The sequence below is a fragment of the Thamnophis sirtalis genome, unplaced genomic scaffold (assembly GCF_051295495.1).
Source record: "Thamnophis sirtalis isolate CommonGarterSnake01/CBP01778 unplaced genomic scaffold, rThaSir2_p1.2 scaffold_9, whole genome shotgun sequence".
NCBI classification, from domain to species: Eukaryota; Metazoa; Chordata; class Lepidosauria; order Squamata; family Natricidae; genus Thamnophis; species Thamnophis sirtalis.
Genome location: NW_028261389.1, coordinates 25,140,618 through 25,161,200, shown reverse-complemented (window position 1 = coordinate 25,161,200; position 20,583 = coordinate 25,140,618). Strand labels below are relative to the sequence as shown.

The following is a 20,583-nucleotide window of genomic DNA, read 5'->3' as shown; positions in this document are numbered from 1 at the left end:
TATATTATGAGCATCCTGAAAAAATCATGCTAGAGCTTCTTTTCCAATTGGGTCTTATTTTTGGGGAAACATGGTAGAACAGGGGAACATTCTACCTATGAAGAACTTGTGGGTTCTCCATTTGTGGAAGTCTTTTAAAAAAACGATGGTTATCCAACTCTCAAGGATGAATTTCCGGCAGATAGCAGAGGATTGGAAAACATTGTTGCATTCTCTTCTGACTCCACAACTCTTGTGGATTCTATGCTCCAAAACAAAGCATCAACTACTAAACTTGCAAGAATTCTTGTGAACTTATATATGATTTTCGATTTGATTTCTAAAAGAGGAAAGTAAGCTAGCATGATAACAAATGTTTTAGGGACTTATCTTCTGATTACTCTTTTATATCTAGTTTTTACTTCACAAACATCCATTTTTATACCTTTTAGCTTTATGCTGCCATGTAAAATTTTGGCAAGTTCTCAACAAAAGAAGAGTTGCCCAATGCCACCCAACTTATTTTCCAACCCCCTCTCGGGGTTCTGCAAGTGGCTCAGCAGGTTTTTATTTTAATTGCTAATTATCCACCTTTTTGTTTTTTAGGTCTGTTAAAAGCAGAGAAGTAACATTATGCTACTTTTAAACAAAGCCAGATATGGTTGAATAGGGGTTTAAACCTATTGTTATTGCTACCATTATTACTATTTACCTCTCCATCTACTATCAACATGGCTTAATATAAAAAGGGTTTAGAAATAACATTTTCATTTTCTTTTTTTTTTAAGTCACACAAGGAGTTATCTAAGAGTGTCTTTGTAAAGCCTCTCATAATAAATTTGTCCAGGAGTCATTATCTATCTTATTTCTTATTTGAACTGTCAAATCAGGTTACAAAAAAAATAAACCAATATAAAATTATCCCTATTGTTATTTTGAAAAAAGCAGGACAGGAAGAGTATTGACACTTTTGAACTCTGGTGTTGTAGAAGACTCCTGATAATACTTTATAGAGCCAAGAAAAGAAACAAATGTATAATCAAACAATCAACCCAGAGTTCTCACTCAAGGCACAAATGATCAAGCTCAAATTATTTGGCTTCTGACATATTATGCCAGTATTTCTCAACCTCAGCAGTTTTAAGATGTGTGGACATCAGTTCCCAGAATTCCCCAGTCATCAAAGTGATGATGATGATGATGATGACGATGATGATGATGATGATGATGACGATGACGACGATGATGATTAGGAGCAAGGTGGCTGGATTTATTTACATGGTGATGAGTACACAATTGGAAGTTCTGAAAGACCTATGGGGAACATACTGTAAAATGATAGTAACATCCTTTTCTTTCCACCTTCGGTATATTTCAATCCCATCTTCCTCAACCTGGTGTCCTCCTGTTGTGTTGGCCCTGCAATGTCTAGAAATCCTACTTAGCATGGTCAATGAGAATTCTGGGAGTTCTAGAATGTCTGGAGATTATTAAGTTAGAAAAAGCTGCAACCACCAAAATAGTAAATGTTACTGAATGCATCAAGAGTTCCAGATTCCCAACCTCATACATTGATGTTATTATACATTCTACTGAAAAATTACCCCCCCCCCAAAAAAAGCCTTTTTACATCAGGGGTGTCAAACTCAAGGCCCTTGGGGTGGATGCAGCCTGCATGATGCTTAGATCTGGCCCATGGAGCCACCTTGAAAACAGCGGGATTGGCCCACTGTGCCTCTGCCAGCAAAAATGGAGCTTGGGAGGGCTACTTGTGGCCCATCCAAGCTCCATTTTTGGCTGCAATGGCTTCTTGCAACCCTCTGCCAGCAAAAACAGAGTTGTTTTAACTGGCAGAGCACTTGGGCCACCACAGGTGCCCCTGACATAAGTGACGTCAATGTTGGATATGCCCAGACTGGCCACGCCCACCCCAGCCACACCTACCCCCGAGATCTAACACAACCCTGATGCAGCTTCAATGAAATTTGAGTTTGACACCCCTGTTTTACATCTTTATTTTCAGATAGGCAGTTTCAGAAGACTGGCCATATTGAGTTATTGAACTAGAATGCTTCAGGTATTCTAGTGATTCTAGTCTCTGATCTATCCTCATATTTCAAAGTATCCATAGTGTTCACATATAAATTATTCTATCTGTCCAACTGGAGTCCATTTTTTTTAGATGGCACTACCTTTTGTCATATTGTCTCCAAAATTAGGCAGGAACTGTCACCCTTGACTGTTGTCTTTTTCTGATTAAAACAAAGACATTAACAGATGGACAATACAGGGCTCTATTGCTAAATACACACGCTGGCAAAATTAGTTTTAAATTTAGAATTTAAGTGGCACTAATGTCATATGTTTTCCAAGATTCCAAATATTAACCTTTGGTTGGGGATCACAGTTTTGGTTTTAAATAATATGATTACAGCTTTAGAACTACAGCTTTAGTGTTAATGTTATTCCTTCAAAATATTATATATTCATATCTGGGATATTGTAGGAAAAAGACTAGCAGAGCCAAGAGAAAGAGTGAAAAGAGAGATCAGCTTAGAATTGTTACGTAGCAATAAAGAAATTAAACTGAACCTGCAATGCGGACCTGGTCTTCCATGCTTGACAGATACCACCTGAGATGAGATGGTTGCAAAGCAAATGCCACAGTAATTAATTAACATCAAAACTGTCAAGTGAACCCAGCAGTTGCAGTGAGTATTTTTTTTCTCAGAGGTTTGTAGCAAAAGAAATGGTAAATTGTGGTCGTGTGACTGAAAGGCCACTGCAAATAAACATAAAATGTGGGCCAGTTGCTGAGCATCCAAAATGCAATCACATGACTGGGAGGGCAACCATTGTAACTTTGAATCTGGGTTGTAAATAGTCTGGGGGAAGTCCATCCTAACAAACCAACTGATCATAACTTGAGGACTGCCTGTAACAAGCAGAGAAAAAAACTTAGAAAGGATTTGTCCTAAGTTATCAGGAAGTAAAAAAAGAGATTGCAGGAGATGTGAACTTTCAGACTTGCAAGATTCTTTTAATGTAGCCTTACAATAAAATAGAATTATGTCATCTTATCATGTTTTCTGTCTGGTCCACTTGGGAAGCTAACACTCTCCTTGCATTCACTCAGTTGGCTTTTCCTCATGAGAGGAAAGTTTCCCCCCCCTCTCTCTCTCCCTCCCTCCCTCCCTCCCTCTCTCTCTCTCTCTCTCTCCCTCCCTCCCTCCCTCTTATGAGTAAGTCTAGTTTAATGAACAGAAGGACCTGGGGTGACATGACAGCAGTGTTCCAATATCTCAGGGGTTGCCATAAAGAAGAGGGAGTCAAGCTATTCTCCAAGGCGCCTGAAGTTGGACAAGAAGCAATGGGTGGAAACTAATCAAGGAGAGAAGCAACCTAGAACTAAGGGGAAATTTCCCAAGTGTTAGGACAATTAATCAGTGGAATAACTTGTCTCCAGAAATTGTGGGTGGTCCAACACTGGAAGTTTTTAAGAAGAGATTGGACAATCATTTGTCTCAAATGGTATAGGATTTCTACTTGAGCAGGGGGGTTGGACTAGAAGACCTCCAAGATCCCTTCCAACTCTGTTATTGTTATTCTGTTATTATCTATCCATCCATCCATCCATCCCTCCATCCTTTTTTCTCTCTCTTTAAGTCTTTCTGCCTATCTTTTCCTCATATCTTCTCTCCTGCCATTTCTCTTGCATGGACTCTCTATGCAGTCATTCACTCTGTCATGCTTGCTCTCTCTTGTTGATCTGTAACTTACATGTAACTTAATATTTTTAAAAAGTATTTTAAGGATGGGATATAAGTTTATAACATCACAAAGTAACCTTAACTCAAAGTAACAGAAGCAGTTACAAGAGTTTTACACATGTTTCAAGTATGCTTCTATCTTAAGCCAAATTTCAATATATCTCTAGGAAGTAAGCTATCTATTCCCAAGCAAATCACAGCAGCACTTAAATTCCTTCCTTAGATGACTTTCCAATCTGGAAAACCCGAAGACAAAACCCATGTCTTTCCATTCCCCCAAAATATACACTTTTCAACGAGGGAACAAAAATACCGACCCCAAAAGCAAAAATCAACACATGGGTTGTTGTTTTTTTGTTGTTGTTTATAGAAAGAAAACTAAGTGTTAATCCATTAATCCAAAATAGTGGTTTTTTCCCTTTATTTCAGTGTATATTCCATAATAGAATTTACTTAAAAATAAAACAGGGAAAGTGAGAGGACAGGTTAAAGCACAATCTATTTTGGCGAAATATTTCACAAATAAATCAGGGATCCTCAGAATTCATGTATGTATAGAGGAGCATCTCAGCGTTCTCAGGTTCTATAGAAAATTGAACAGATGGAAAATATTTAATTTATTGGGTATACTAATGGTTTGAACTTCTTTCAGGTCAGCCATGATTCCAGTGAGAATAGCATTGAAGGTAGAGCTGCTTTATTATAGTTTGCCCCAATCCATCATTTCTCTGGTTTATTCAAAGATGACAGCAACGGCATTCTTGCTTCTTGCTTATGTTAGGTGGAAGCAGAGATTTTTAAATTTAGAACAGATTTTTCTAATTTTCTATCCCATGGCTTGTATGGAAAAATCTAAAAGCTACTTAAATACTTTTCCTTCTTCAACCATGAATATTTTAAAAAGAAGAAGTCCCATCACTTCTAAGTGTCAGTAAACCAGTCTTGTTTTCTTTTGAGATGGCCTGTCCTAAGCTGCTTCTTGAAATGTGTTCCTGGCATCAGGAAGAACCCTGTTTCCTCCTAACCTAATGTAACATATAATGTTTCACAATTGAAAAATGCAGTAGAAGCAGACCACTTTTGCCAATAGATCAGTAATGGTTAACCATTTATGTCACTGCATGCCAACCTGCGTGACAGAAATGGACTGTGTGAGGTCAGTGGCCTTCGCGAGCGCGGGACCACCAAAACCCGGAACAGCAGTATTCTGGCGCACATGTGCACGCCAGCACCTGAACTTCCTGTTTCCAGCTCATGCGCGCACCCGAGAAACAACTGGCCATCATGCAAGTGTACGACAGACACCAAGAAGTTTGGATGCCAGTGCACGCATGCGAGCCGGAACTCCACTCTTCCAGGTTTCGGCACTCCCACATTCACAAAGGCCAGCTGACCGGCACGCATGTGTGCACAGGAACGCAAAAGAGGAGCCCGTGAGGCCGCGTATCCTGTGCTGGTTGGCTCTGCATGCCACTTGCAGCACGCGTGCCATAAGTTCACTACCATGGCATGTCAGGGGACCTTACAGCTTTTGGACTGACTGATGCTACTGTGACTGCTACTCTTATATTCCAAGCAAAGTATATGTGGTCCTCAACTTACAACAATTCACTTCGTGACCATTCAAAGTTACAACGGCACTGAAAAAAGTGACTTATGACCTTTTTTCACACTTATGAGCATTGCAGCATCCCTATGATCACATGATTTACGTTCGGATGCTGGACAACTGACTCACATTTATGACGGTTGCAGTGTCCCAGGGTCATGTGATGGCCTTTGGCAACCTTCTAACAAGCAAAGTCAATGGGGAATCAGATTCACTTAACATCCATGTTACTAATTTAACAACTGCAGTGACACCTTTAACAAATGCGGCAAAAAAAGTCCTATAATGGGGCAAAAAACTCACTTAACAAATTTTTCACTTAGCAACAAAAAATGTTGGGCTCAACTGTGGTCGTAGGTTGAGGACCACCTGTAGAGCATTTCTTTCACTAAGCCCTCTGTGTCTGAATTCCTTGGGGGGGGGATAGATTTCACCACTGATCCCAACAATATAGCGCCAAAGTAAATATGTAACTTACAGATGGTAATAACTATTTCACTGATAGTATCTATTAAATTCCAAATGCTTTCCAGAAGAGTTACTTTTTTAAAAGGTTCCAGAAAGATGGCAACATGGATGCCAAAATAATGAGAGAGCTGTTTCATAACGTGGACACTTCTACCAAAAAAACCCAACTCTCTGCTTATAAGTTACTCGTTTCAGAAAAGTAAGAGATCCAACAGCAGCTTCCCCTGAATACACAAGATAGGTCAATTCTATTTGGGGAATGTGATCCTGAGAAGACCTCAAACCATATTAGATTAAAGTAGGCTACCCAGTGACTATTCTGAATTTTTTTTTAAAAAGCTATTCATCCCTTCATTTGACATATCAGATATTTCTTCGTCATTGTTTAAAGAAGTTATGTATGAAAAACATTATGCAATGTGCTCCTGAACATTTGTTTTTGTTCTCTCCATATCTTGAGTACAAACTGGCCACCACCACCTCTTTAGTGTAATCCTTGATCAAGCAATAGCAATAGCACTTAGACTTATATGCCACTTTACAGTGCTTTATAGCCCTCTCTAAGAGGTTTTACAGAGTCAACCTATTGCCCACAACAATTTGCGTCCTCATTTTACCCACCTCGGAAAAATGGAAGGATGAATCAACTTTGAGCCTGGTGAGATTTGAACTGTCTTATTGCAGATCAGCCGGCAGGCAGCAGAAGTAGCCTGCAGCACTGCATTCTAACCACTGCGCCACCGTGGCTCATTAGCAGAGTAAAATAAAAATACTTCTTGCACATAAACCCTCACATTTCAGTGAGGAATTGTGCAAGATAACTCACTCATGTGAATTTTACCTACTGTCTTTGCCTTTGGATTAAGTGGCCAGCTGACCGGCACGCATGTGTGCACAGTGAACACATAGATGTGATAACTGATTTAGACCATGCACAAGAGAAGCAAGCAAGAACCAGCTCTCTCTCACAATGCTGAAAGTGCATTCTGACTTCACCACAGATTGCCTCAATCCAAATAAGGTTTTTTAAGTTCAACTGCATCTCAAGAAAATTGTTCCTTTGATAGCCATTCCTTAGGGCTCCAGGAGTAGCAGAATGAAACTGTCTATAATGATCACTCTATTAATGTCAGAAGATTAAAGAATGGAAAATATGGACAAAGAACAAAACAGGTAAAAGTCAATCATTCCCCAGAAGCAAAAAATCTAATTGCAAGATCTTCAACTACTGGATTCAGGGAGAACAGTAATCATAATTATTCAGTTTGTATTTTCCTATATTGCAACAGGCGTGAACTACTTACAAAATACTATGTCTATTAGTTCAGAGTAAACTCAACAGAACAATCTCATCTCAGCTCAACTCTCATGTGTAGGAAACATCAAGAGAAAGTCTCAGTGAAAAAAATCTGTTGGAATCTAGTAGTGCACTCAGGTTTCTAGATCCTAGGAAACAATGAAAAAATGTCACCAAAGTCAAATAGTCTCTATTTCTACCAAATGAAGGGAGACAACCATGTAAATAATATCTAAATACAAATTAACTATTGACTAATTAGCAGCACAGTTCTGATGCTGCTCACCCTGAAGCAACCACCTGAATTGTTTAAAAATAAAATCAGTCAAATTCCAAAGATTTATAGACTCTGCCAAAATGTGGTGGACGTGTCCGAAAGTCAAAGAATTCTGGACAAAAATGGTTAAAAGAAATACAAAAAACTGACATGAACCCTGAGCTGTTTCTTCTAAATAATAATAAAAATATTAGTAAGGATATCCAATGTATAATGCTTCATAAAATTACTGCTGCCAGAATCTCATTTGCCCAAAGTTGAAAAAAAACAAAACCATTCCCTCAAATGCACAAATCATTAAAAAAAAAAGGTGCTAGAATGCTCGGAAATGGTCAAACTAATGATGGAACTAAGAGATAGAGAGAAAACAGAGTACTACAAGATATGGAACAGGTGGTACAACTGGCTTGAAAAGAGATGTAAAATCAGTGCATAAGGAACACATAGTAAACACAATGAAAAGAGATGGCATATACTTAGAAAGCAATAGAGATGGAAATATTGTATATATAGATGTATATATTGTCAAAATGAGAAAGTATAAAACAAAGAAGAATATGTAGAAGATAATAGAATGGAAAATGGAAAACCCGAAATCATAAAAAAGAAACCGATAACAGAAAGCTATAAAAGTGTAATTGTGATTTTAATGTTTGGAAAATGTCAAATAAAAAACACTTTTAAAAAATCAGTCAAATTCCAAGGATTTATAGATTCTGCCAAAATATAAAAATTATGACTTTCTGGTCAATAAACGCTACCATGTTGGCTGAAGAAAGCTAAAGAACTTAAAGAGATATGCTGCACAAACTCTTGTGTATCTAATTCTGAACCTGAGTAAAGAACATTCTTAGGGACTTCTGTCACAATTAAGTAGTTTCTTTTGTGGTCCAAGAGAAATGAAACTAGAACAAGTTTACATTTGTTTAGTCAGAAGTAAGTTCCACTGATCTTAACAAGAATTTGTCATACTGCAAGCTAATATGTAACACATTACAGTACTTTCCAGTGTTAAGTTTCTCCAAATTACTCTAGTTGCGTACTTATAATGAATAGCAGCCATACAAAAATTACACAAAAAGAAAGTCCCCAACAAAGTCACACATGTTAAGCAAATATGCAAAACCACTGCATATTGGAAAATCCCATTTGAAGGGTAATTTATTGGGGTACAAACCTTGAATTCAATCAGAATTCTTTGGCTGACAGGCTCCACAATATACTTTCCCTGCCTGACCTGGTGGGACAGGCTGATGTTACAGGATGAAGACAGATCTGTAGTAATTTGGTTCTACTGTATGCCCTGTAGGGCTTTCAAGGTCATACCAACATCTTGAATTGGACCTGGAAGCAAACCAATATCCAATGCAGGACATGGGGCAGAGGTCTTCTCTGGGTGCCTAAAATTACCCATACAGCCACATTTTGTACCAGCTGAAGCTTCCAGATATTTTTCAAGGATGAATGATTGAGTGGAGAGCCTCCCTATCCAGGAATGGGTTTAACCCAATGAAAAATTGACCAAAGTCCTTCCAAGCCATGACTTCTACCTGCTCTTTAAGAAGGAGTCACTATTCAAGGAAGATTCCAAGATTATTTCCCAGGTCTGTCTGGGTAGTCCAACCCCATCCAAAACTAAAGATGATAACTTCCAGATGCAAAGGGGGCTCCTATCCACAGCCACCCCTTACCAGGGTTCAATTGAAATCTGTGGTTCTTGATCCAAGCACCTTACAGACTCCAGGCATCATAAAAGAACATCCAGGAATGGCGATGTACAGCTAGGTAACATCAGCATACTTGTGATACTTCATCCCATGGTGATGGATTATCTCAGCCAGTGGTTTCATGTAGATGTTAAACAGGAGCAGAGAAAGCATCAAGCTGTACTTATTGATCCTAATAACACCAACTGCGATCTACCTTGGAAGAAGGAAGTGAACCAGCGTAGAACTGTGCCACTCATCCCCAACTTCCTAAGTTGGCCCAGAAGAATACCATGGTCGATGGTACTGAAAGCCATCAAGAGGTCAAGAAGAGCAAGGATGGATGCATCACCTCCATCCTGTCCCCACCAGAGACCTGAGCACGACCAATGATTCCATGATTCTTCAAACTTGAATTACCAAATATAATCCCTCACTGAAATATATCTAAATATTGCAGAACACAAAGGAACCAAGAAACAAAGCAAAAGCCAAGTGTTGAATGTAATCCCCGTTCAAACAATAATTCTCTGTTCTTGACAAGTATTCTGATAGGTAACATAACATGCTCTTTAGGCTATTCCCAAAAGATTCTAGCCAATGGCTTTGGCTCCTTAAAATTTTTCTCTTGTTCAGCTTGTTTTGATTCTGGCTTTACTGTATCTCTGTGGTTGTAAAAGAGCACGGATCTCCCAGAGAAAGAGACACACATAATAACATCGAGTTGAATGTCCTTGAACATTAACGAGATACTGCAGCTCTGCTCCATTTTTATCTATGTTGTGCATGCATCTGAACAATGTTAGGCATTGCAGATTGAAGATTTCCAGACTGACAATGGGAAGGGGGAGATACTGTCATGTTTTGGATACCTTACTGCTTTTAAAGGGAGGGAAAAGAAACTATCCGAGGAAAGCTGGTGAACTTGGATGCACCTTCCGCCTCCAGCTTTTGGTAAACAAGCAGAGACATGAACACAGCTTCCCCAGCAAAAGACTGTATATCTCAGAGGTCTGATCAGGCAGGCTCTGGCTGGCCAAACCACTGCACATATAACAAACGTTTGTTTCTTCTCTCTGTCTCTCTCCCAGAGCTTCAGTTACATTTCTGCCATTTCCTGTGGAAAAATGAAATCTTTTGAAGCCTGTGTGTCTACAATATAGGCAGCTCAAACATACACAAGGCTGAAACAAAAAGAAGAGAGAAAGATAAAGCAGAACAATTCCGCCAAAAAAGTCACTTAGGAAGTTCAGGGCAGAAGTTAGGCAGAATATGCCCCTTAATCCATTTTCATGGCCTTTAAAATCCCCCCTTGACATTATTGGTTTTTGGTGTCTTTATTCACAGATACACATACCAAAAGCAAAAATCAGAAATATATTTCAAAAATCTCCTTTCCCGATCAGTTCCTTCAAGTCTTTTAAATGCACATTTTAATAGATGCACGAAAGCCAATTCAGTGTAGTGGTTAAGGCACCAGAATAGAAACCAGGAGACTGAGTTCTAGTTCTACCTTAGGCATGAAGCCAGCTGGATGACTTTGAGCCAGTCACTCACTCTCAGTCTCAAGAAAAAGACAATGGTAAGCCATTTCTTTAAAAAAAATGCCAAGAAAACTATAGGGACTTGTCAAGGCAGTCACCAAACGTCAACACTGACTTGGATGGGGAAAAAAATATTTGCACAAAATAATGCTACCGTTTACTTTTTTCCCCCTTCATTCTCAGTGGGTCGATTTGCTCGTGAATATCTGGAACTCCATGGGAAAAAAAGAAATCATGAGAAGGAAGGACATGAATCATGCAGTCTTGTCATGTTCTTCTGAAATTGGGTAAAGACAAACCAAGAAAACCAAAGACTTGGAATTCAAAGATTGCCATGCAAAGAATACCTTTTAAATGCATGATTCCCACCACCCAACAAAACACAGCCTACTTAATTTTAGCAGTCTCAAAAGAAGAAAGACTTGGAAATCTTGGGAACCCAAATTATCAAAGACACAAAGTGCCTCAAGCACAAACATGAAGCAAGTCAGAATTCTACATAGTAAAAACTACTACCACCAATCAAAAAAGGAGGATGAGGAAAAGGAAATAGGCCTTTTTTTAAAGAGAGATTTGTGAATACTACTGCTCTTGTAATTTATGTGTGCATATAAAAGACCACAATGCAGTTTTGAATATCCAGGGATCCAGATTTTAGAATCCACAGAGGGCTACATTTCTACTCCACATATCATTCTGTGTCAAGAAAATCATTTTGCCTGAAATATAGTATTTGCCCTTCACCTGTCACTATAATATCAAGAGCTGCACATTTGTAAGATGAGGCAAGCCTAGGAGTGTTACCTTTCAACAGGTTAGTGAAGGAATATGGTTACCATTATAGGAGGACCAAAAAATTAATCCAAAAATGTCAAAACAGCATTCTGTGGCAGACGTCCAGGAATCTATTCAGGAAAAGCAGTAGAAACCTCTCAAATACACGAGTGCTGGTTAACCACCTAATGTTTAGTATCTATATATTCCTTCTAATTGAAACAAATAAGTCCACAATTCAAAACCAACCAGTGAATAGAATGTGTAGACTTTAAATCCCATAATTTAAAGCCCCCTAGAATAATGAATTAGGCACCTGTGATAGTTAATATTGTTTTTGGAAACACTTATGCAAAGGCACTAATAAGCTGAAGTTCAGACTTTACAGTCCTAAACAGTCCTCCTCCTTTATACCATTCAAAATTTGATGCACTCCTGCTTAGCCTTGGCACATCTGGAAGACATGTAAATTTCATGGGCTACTCTGATCACCTCCACAACTGTTGCTTCTATGACATACTAATGACTACACATTGTGTGGACAGAAGGTTGATTTGATTTTGATTTTGATTTTGATTTTATTAATATTTATAGGCCGCCCTTTTCCCTGAGGGGACTCAGGGCGGCTTACATAAAATAAGGAAGGGAGGGTACAAGACAATAAACACAAGACAATACATAAAAGTAAAATAGTAAACAACATTCATTCATCATTCGGGTGGGGATCTTTATCCCCAGGCCTGATGGGCTAGCCAGGTCTTAAGGGCTGTGTGGAAGGTCTGGACGGTGGTGAGGGTACGAATCTCCACGGGGAGATCGTTCCAAAGGGTCGGAGCTACTACTGAAAAGGCTCTCCTCCGTGTGGTTGCCAGTCGACACTGACTGGCAGATGGAACTCGGAGGAGGAGGCCTAATCTGTGCGATCTAATTGGTCGCAAGGAGGTAATTGGCAGGAGGCGGTCTCTCAAGTGATTCATCCTGATGCACAGATTTGAGGACGAATGAAGTTTACCAATGTAAGTAAAATGATCCAAGGAATATAGGAAGGAGTTGATACATGAAACAAGTGCTGTCGTCAGAGATGGATAAATGAGCAGAAGTCAATTGCAGAGATTCTCAGAAATAGCTTGCACATGCTTCAAGACAAATACTAATTTTCTTCCATGGGGGAAGAAAAGAACATCTCTGCTCCAAATCTCTCCAAAGAGGCTCAGATACAATGGAGTATAATTGTTTTCAATGCTTCAAGAGAACAATGTTTCTCAATGTGGGCTAAAATGTGGTCAATTTGTTTGCAGTTCTGGATGCCATGCATGTGTTTTTAATTTATAATACCAACCCAACCAACAGATTCCGTTAATCAACACCTAGAGTGCCAATATAGTCAGTATCTAGTTGATACTCAGGTAACAAAATAACCTTACAGGGCTAATAGAAGTGTAGCTCTTACTACCTGCAGGATACTGCAAGATATAATCTTTGCCCCCAAAGCAATCCAATCACATTTAGCATGGGGAGGCAGAAAGGCACAGATGCATCCTTCATATCTTTTGTCAGCATTAAGTGACAGCTCTGTAAACACAACTTATACTCTTCAACCCCTCCTGAATCCAAACCATGAGAGGAAGCAGAATTGAGGTTCCCCTAGGATCCTGTGGCTTAGGATAGTAACATTTCTGAAGCATGGACAGACTTCTCCAAGTTAACCACATCATACAGCTCTCTTCTAAAAATGGATACAAAGTACAGCTGTCACCAACACTTCTAGGAACATCAGACAAAAGCTGCAGCCTTCTCAAACACCACATAGAGAACGGGCTACCATTCTGTAACTTGACAGAATCAGGAGTAGGAATCTAGCAAGTGGGGCCAGGAATTAAGGGTACACAGGAAAATAGGTAGCAACCTTCAGAATACAATTCACTTAAAATGTTAAGAATAACTTAATAATGGTCAGTGTGTTGTAACAATAAGGATATGAGGCCATCGGGAGCAATAATGAGAAGTAATATTGCAACAACTGCACACAGAACTTCAACACAATGAATGACATCAAAGCAGCCAGGTTGATTTGAAAGTCAACCTTGAGTTCACTGGTTACAAAATCCAAGCAGAATTAACATAAGTGTCCTATATCAACATTGTTAGTTAAAAGTTTCCAAAGACAGGTGTCCATCTCATTGAATACATCAAACCCAAGGGCTTTCTGATGTCCAACATATCTAACAAGCTACTACTGGTATCTTCCCTTGCCATGCTAGCTGAGGATCATGGGGTTTGCAGTCTAACAGATTAGAACAACACTAATGAGGTCTTGGGCTAATCAATTACTCTGGGAAGTGATCAACATATACAGCTGGTTTCACTGCCAGGGGCCCAAGTGCTTATCCCTGTGGATACTAACACTAATTACTCCACAGTAAGCCTGCATAGAGTAGTCAGCTGAATTCAACAGGGACAAGATATTCTGATGATCCTGCCTTCCTAACACCTTCCATCCAGAGCTACCTAAACGTTAGCAATAAAACAGACGCCCCCTTCTTTTGCAAAGCCCGGGCATCCTTTCCCTCTCTGGTCGCTCGGGGGTGGTAGGGAGAAGAACCTTTATCTCTGTGGGGGAGTCCGGCGCGCCAAGCTTGCAGGCTTCTCCTTCCTTCCCACCCACCCCTCAATTCCCGCCACAACAGGTGGGCAGGGCCCCTGACTCACCGCTGGCGTTTTTCCCGCAGATCAGGTGCTGGTATGGCTGCAGCAGCCCCCACAGCTCCGAGTCGTTGTTGACGGTCTGCTCCAGAAACTCGAGCGTAAACTTTGGCGCTTCGTTAGCAGCCAGGCTGCTGCCGCCGCCGCCGCTGTTCGTCTCTCGCTCCTTGTTGGCGTTGGTGGTGGCGGCGGCGGCGGCGGCAGGGGGCAGACTGGCGGCGGAGGCGGCACAGGTCCCGCCAGAGCCGGCGCTGGAGCAGGGGCCCCTGTGGTGCAGCTGAGACTGTTGCGGCTGAGGCGGCGGATTGTTTTGGTGGGGCTGAGCCTGGAGCTGCTGGGGCGGCGCCGAGGCGGCGAGCTGCAGGACTCTGGCGTAAACCTCTCGGAAGAGGTTCTCCATGCAGGCGGTCAAGTAGATGGCGGCGTGCTCGTGGATGCGCACGGCCACCCGGCTGTCCACCATCCAGCGGTAGAACTTGCCCACCGAGAAGGTGAGGCCGCAGCGGGTCGACTTGCCCCGGCTGAAGCGGTCGCCGCCGCTGCTGCTCATGTTGTAGAGGGACAAGGCGCCCAGGGCGGCCGCCGTGCCGCTGGAGGCCAGGCTCCAACCCAGGACGATCTCCATGGCGCTCTGGATCTCGTACTTGGTGCATTTGGCGAAGCGCAGGCTCAGCCGCTGAGCCTCCCTGGCCAGCCGGATCAGCGCTCGGCTGACCAAGGTGGAAAGTCTGCCCAAGGCGTCTTTGCAAAGGGGGCCGCCGCCATCGCCGCCTCCTCCGCCGCCTCCGCTGCTGCTGCTGACGGTGGTGGAGCTGGCGGCGCTGCTGGAGCTGGCGGCGGGGGCCACGCCGAGCCCTCGGGCCTCTTTGCGCTGCGGGAGGAGGACGGCTTCCACCTCGTCGAGGCTCCAGGGAACCTCCTCAAGGTCAGGCAACAGCCTGGAGCAGTGCTGCCCGGAGCAGTCCAGCCCTTCGGAGTCTTCCACCAGGACAGTGTTGACGGTGTCGAAGCTGTTGTGCCGACTGTGCATGGAGTCTGTTAGACGTTGCTGCTGCTGCCAGCCGTTTCCTCCATAGGGGTAAGCCGAGTGAGGGGAATCGGAGCAGCAGAGGGATAAGTTGGAGGACCTGACGGAGTCTGCGGCGCCACCATAGCCCGAGTCCAGCGTCAGATCTTCCAGCGTCCTCACCACCGTCTTACCTCTCCTTGCCATCGCTGCACTTCATGCTGCACCAGCAGGAAACTTTAAAAAGAGAAAAGGCGGCGGCGGCGGCGGCGGCGCCCCGAAAGCCTCCGCTCCTCTCTCCAACTTCGCAGCTCCCGACGTCTGGCTTGACTTTCCAGCAGGTCCGCCGGGCAAAACGCCGTCCCTCTTTCCCTCTTGCCAGTACGCGATCCGCATTGGCAGAAGGACGCGCGGCGAAGAAGCGCCACGAAACGCCCCTCCCGTGGCTGCCCAGTTAGGAAAAAGCGGCAGTCGCGTTCCGCTCTTGCCCGACTCCGGCACTGCACTAGCCCGGCACGCTCAAGCCAGCCGAAGGAGGCAGGGAAAGGGGATGGGGGCGGGGGGGGAGGGAGAGACATGGGAGGCGTGGTTATGCAAAACGCTTCAAAAGGGAACCAATGGGAACGCTTTCCTTGCTACCTTCTGGGACTTGCCCCCCCCCTCCTCACCCCTGGCAGCTGCGACGGCGGAGAAGTGTCACTTTCTCTCTCCCCCCCCCTTTTTGAAAAATCCGTATTTTCTTCAACAGGCTCTCCTAAATTCGCTGTTTTCGGGAATTAGCAAAGTAGGTTTTTGATGTCGCCCGTCCCGGCCTGAGGATTTCTTTGTATTGCTGTACCCACTGACTGTGGGCGGGCCGGCGAGCGGAGGAAATTGGAAAAAACCCGCAAGATCTCGGGCTTGTAGTAATCCCAAAACAGATCGAGGGTTGTTGGTTGATCCAAGATGCTCCGGGAAGGAGCCGTAGCGATTTTTTGTTTTGAAAAATTGCAAGCTTCGAATGTATGTATGTACGTACGTATGTACATACATACATACATACATACATACATACATACATACATACATACATACATACATACATAAGTAACTGTCAGTTACTGGTTCTCTGCTTGGCTTTACCAGCTGGATGTGTTACGTTGTCGCCAACCTGAGATCCTGGGATTTACGGGACGAAGGGAGAGAGAGAGAGAGAGAGAGAAAGGGAGAGGGTGCTTCTCTGCAGGTGCAGAGCCGCAATCTCCCTCGAGGTTTTGCCTCTCCTGTAATTGTACTTATGGCGCTGGAAGGCAGGGAGGAACGACGGTGGCAGGTTAGAGCACCTGCCCTTCAGTGCGATCCAGCGAGTCCAGGTGGTGTGTAGCAACATCTGTTGGGAAAAATTGAGCAGGGAATGCCAGACCTTCGTCGTTAGCTGTCTTTGAAGGCAGAGCTTATAAGTGGGGAGTCGAAGGGAATCACCTCCCCCACCTTTGGAGGTACCTAGACTGATCCCCAGATCCCCTTATTTCAGCCTGCAGTACAAGCAAACTTTGAAGATTTAGGAGATGAACATGGCATATATGCATTAAAATGGGGTGTCAAACTCAAGGCTTGCAGGGTGCTTAGGTCTGGCCGGCAGTCCCACCCTGGAAACAGTGAAGGACCAGCCCACAGTGCTTATTGCCAGTGAAAATGGACGGGGGGGGGCATGCACAGCCTCCCTGAGCTCCCTTTTCAATGGCAGAGGGTTGCAGGAGGCCATCACAGCTGAAAATGGAGCATTAATGAGTGTTGTTGAGCTGGCCATGCCCCCTCCCCACCCCCCACCCCAAGGTCAAACACAACCCTGATGAAATTGAGTTTGACACCCCTGCATTAAAACAAAACCTCTCCCAGTAATTAGAGTCAGCCTCAGAAAGAGATTAGGAATCATTTGGGAATCAATATGAAGACAGTGCAAATCAAACCAGTATCCCCCAACCAGGTGATTGGAAGGACTTCAGTTCTTTTACTCCTCAATAAACTTGGCCTTCATTGGCCAGGAATAATAGCAGCTAAGATCCTACATATCTGGTATATCTGGCAGTGGAGAAGGATGTTCAACTAAGACCCACAGGCACCAACAAGAGTGGGGTTACATTATCAGCTTCCAGATGTATTCTATAGGTAGCCCTCGACTTACGAATGCAATTGAGCCCAAAATTTCTGTTGCTAAGTGAGACATTTGTTTGGTGCATTTTGCTCCATTTTACAACCTTCCTTGACACAGTTGTTAAATGAATCACTTCAGTTGTTAAATTAGTAACATGGTTGTTAAGTGAATTTGGCTTTCCCATTGATTTTGCTTGTCAGAAAGTCACAAAAAGTGATCACATGACCTTTGGGAATACAGCAATAGTCCCAATGGCCAATCATCTGAATTTTGATCACATGATCATGGGGGAAATGCTGCAAAGATTGTAACTGTGAAAAAGGGTCATAAGTCACTTTCTTCAGTGCCATTGTAACTTTGAACAATCACTAAACGAACTGTTGTAAATTGAGGACTAATGTATTATAATGCCCATTGACCTTCTCAACAGAGCTTTGTTGGCTGACAATGAAATCAATTGTAGTCCAATGCATCTTAGAAGGTGCTGGTTTGGGGAAAAAATTACTATTTATTTATAAATTCCTTGAAGAAACGATCTGAATTTTTGTATTCTCTTCACATTATTCATGTTTATTTATTTAAATGATTTCTGTGGCTTCTTCCCTCTCAGCACTTATTCCAGATGGCATAAAAGATTAAAACAACAACAATATCATAATTCATATCAAACTTTAACCAATAGAGTTTGCCTAATCTTCTCACTCAAATGCATGGATATGTGTGAGCCAATTGGGTCGTATTCATATTCTCAAGAAATCTGAAATTCATAGCTCAAGAACTATATACACATACATACATACATACATACATACATACATACATACATACATACGCATATATGCTGGTCTTGTTGTATTCGGGTCTTTTCCAGTGTAAGATTGATATTGTCTTGGCAATGTTTCGGCGAGGTCTCACTTGCCATCTTCAGGCTGGATTTTGGGCTTAAAACATGGTCGGAGCTGCCGTCTTTCTATAAATCTTGGTGGGGTGTATGGATAAATACATGCATTGCAGAACACAAGAACGCAGTAAGAAAAAAAGAAAAAACTTCCTCCCTTTTCTAGCACCTTAAAGCTACAGGACATGAAATTAATTTTGAAAGAACCAGGTTAATCTCCAAAACTGAACACTTCAACAAGAGAATAATTATGGAAGCTATCGAAATAGAGAAACACCCCCACAACATGAATAAACATGACGATACCTCCTGCCTACCAGACATCTGGAAACCAGCCCTAGTCAACAAACGAGCCCCACCACCACCCAGGCCGTTACAACACAAAACAACAACGGACACACAGCCAGCACCAATCAGCACCAATCAGCACCAATCTACCAATCATGATACAACCACACAACCAATCATTCCACTTACTGAAACAAAGCCAGCACTCCACACCCACTCACCAAGATTTATAGAAAGATGGCAGCTCATGCTACACACACACGCATGCACACTGAATCAGTGGTGAAGTTCATTTTTTTTTACTACCGGTTCTGTGGGTGTGGCTTGGTGGGTACGGCAGAGGAAGGATCCTGCAAAATCTCTATTCCCACCCCACTCCTGGGGGAAGGATATTGCAAAATCTCCATTCCCACCCCACTCTGGGGCCAGCCAGAGGTGGTATTTGCCAGTTCTCCCAATTATTCCAAATTTCCACTACCAGTTCTCCAGAACCTGTCAGAACCTGCTGAATTTCTCCCCTGTCTTGAATACATATCAGAAAGAGGAAGCTTGAGAGTTCACAAGGTTGATACTATATGGAACAAAAGTATGACCGAATCTGGATGTTCTGCTTCGGATACCACAAAGCCTCTTCTCAGGAGGCAACAAGGAAGACAGGTCATGAAGAGGATGTGTAGCGTCCCAGACAATACTGAAGACCCTGGTCAGGCATCGCTTATATGCTATGTTCTGAATAGAAGGAAGTGAACTGCCAATAATCCTATCTGCCATCCTCACCACTCTCCGTACCGCCTTCTTGTCCAACGCAGTAATGCTTCCAAACCAGACTGTAATACAATTTGAAGAGGATGCGCTCGATCGTCCCTCTATAGAAAGTGGTAAGGACAGGGGAAGGAAGATCTACTTTTCTCATATGACGCAGAAAATGCAGGTGCTGGCCTATGTCCGCTTCACCAGTGTCTCAGTGTTGAGTGACCAAGCCAGCCTACTTGTTAGTTGCACACCCAGAAACCTAATGCTACTAACCACCTCGACAGGTGAATCATTAATACTCAGAGGTGCATGGGGGTGCCTGCCTTTCTGAAATCGACAATGATCTCTTTAGTTTTTCCAACATTTAAACCAAAGCTGTTTTTATTACACCAGTTCACCAAACCCTCCACCTCCTTCCGATAAGCACTCTCATTGTTGTCCTGAATAAGACCCACTACTGTTGTATCATCCACATACTTCACAATGTGCTTGGTGGCAAACCTTGCACAATAGTCGTGGGTCAACAAGGTTGGATTTCTCTTAACGTTTCATTACTAATGTACAGCCAGAAGCCCTAAAATTATAAGAAGTCAAAACAGGTTGCAGAAGATTAATGATACTATGACAGTCTCTATTTAAAAATGGTACAAAATAAAGTAAAATAGAATAAAAATACAAATAACAGTGATGGGTATGGATGTAGAGATGAGAAATGTATATACCGTTAGGTCCAAATATTAATTGATGTAAGAGTCAAACCAAGAACCTTCTAATAGCAATTGCAATCAAGCAAAACTTCATTGCATTACTGGAAAAGTTCAGTGCAAAAGTTATCCAGTAAAAAGATAACTTCAATTTCAGATTAGCCTGCATAATGGGTAAGAAGTGAGATTATAAACTCTTCACTCCAATAACAATAGAGAAGGTCTTCGGATTCATTCGGGGAATTGGAGCAGGTACAAAAACCTTCTGCATAAGGAATGTTACTTCTGTAGTATATGATTACCATGTTAGTATTGAGAGTTACGCATTAAAATTTGCTAATGTAATGCTATTCTATGTACTCTATAGCAGCGGTCACCAACTGATGATCCATGGATCACTGGTTGTCCACAAGAAAATTCTGGTGGTCCACAGAAAAATTATTTGCATTTTTTATATTGCACTAAATCAGGGGTTCTCAAATTATGCCCCCTGGGAAGGATACATGCAATGAATGTTTGTGTTGCTGCAGAGAGTCTCCCCCTTCGGGGTCTTTTTGTGTGGGTTGGAGGGGGGCAAAAATTCTGACTTGGGGTCTGTTTCAGCCTCCTGGTATGGGACTTTGGGTGAAGGCTGGAGAGAAATGCCGCTGGTGGCACAGAGCTGGAGGGCCTC

At 42.4% G+C, this 20,583-nt stretch overlaps 1 protein-coding gene across 2 annotated transcripts in view; it reads right to left on the bottom strand.

Moving 5' to 3' along the window:
• ABTB3 (ankyrin repeat and BTB domain containing 3) overlaps nt 1–15,340 on the bottom strand; it is a 221,861-nt gene extending 206,521 nt beyond the window's left edge. For both annotated transcript variants that reach the window (XM_014053732.2, XM_014053733.2), the window contains exon 1: nt 14,134–15,340. In XM_014053732.2, coding sequence (XP_013909207.2) covers nt 14,134–15,340 — 1,207 coding nt within the window. The remainder of the gene's footprint in view (nt 1–14,133) is intronic.
• Between the last annotated feature and the right edge of the window lie 5,243 nt (nt 15,341–20,583).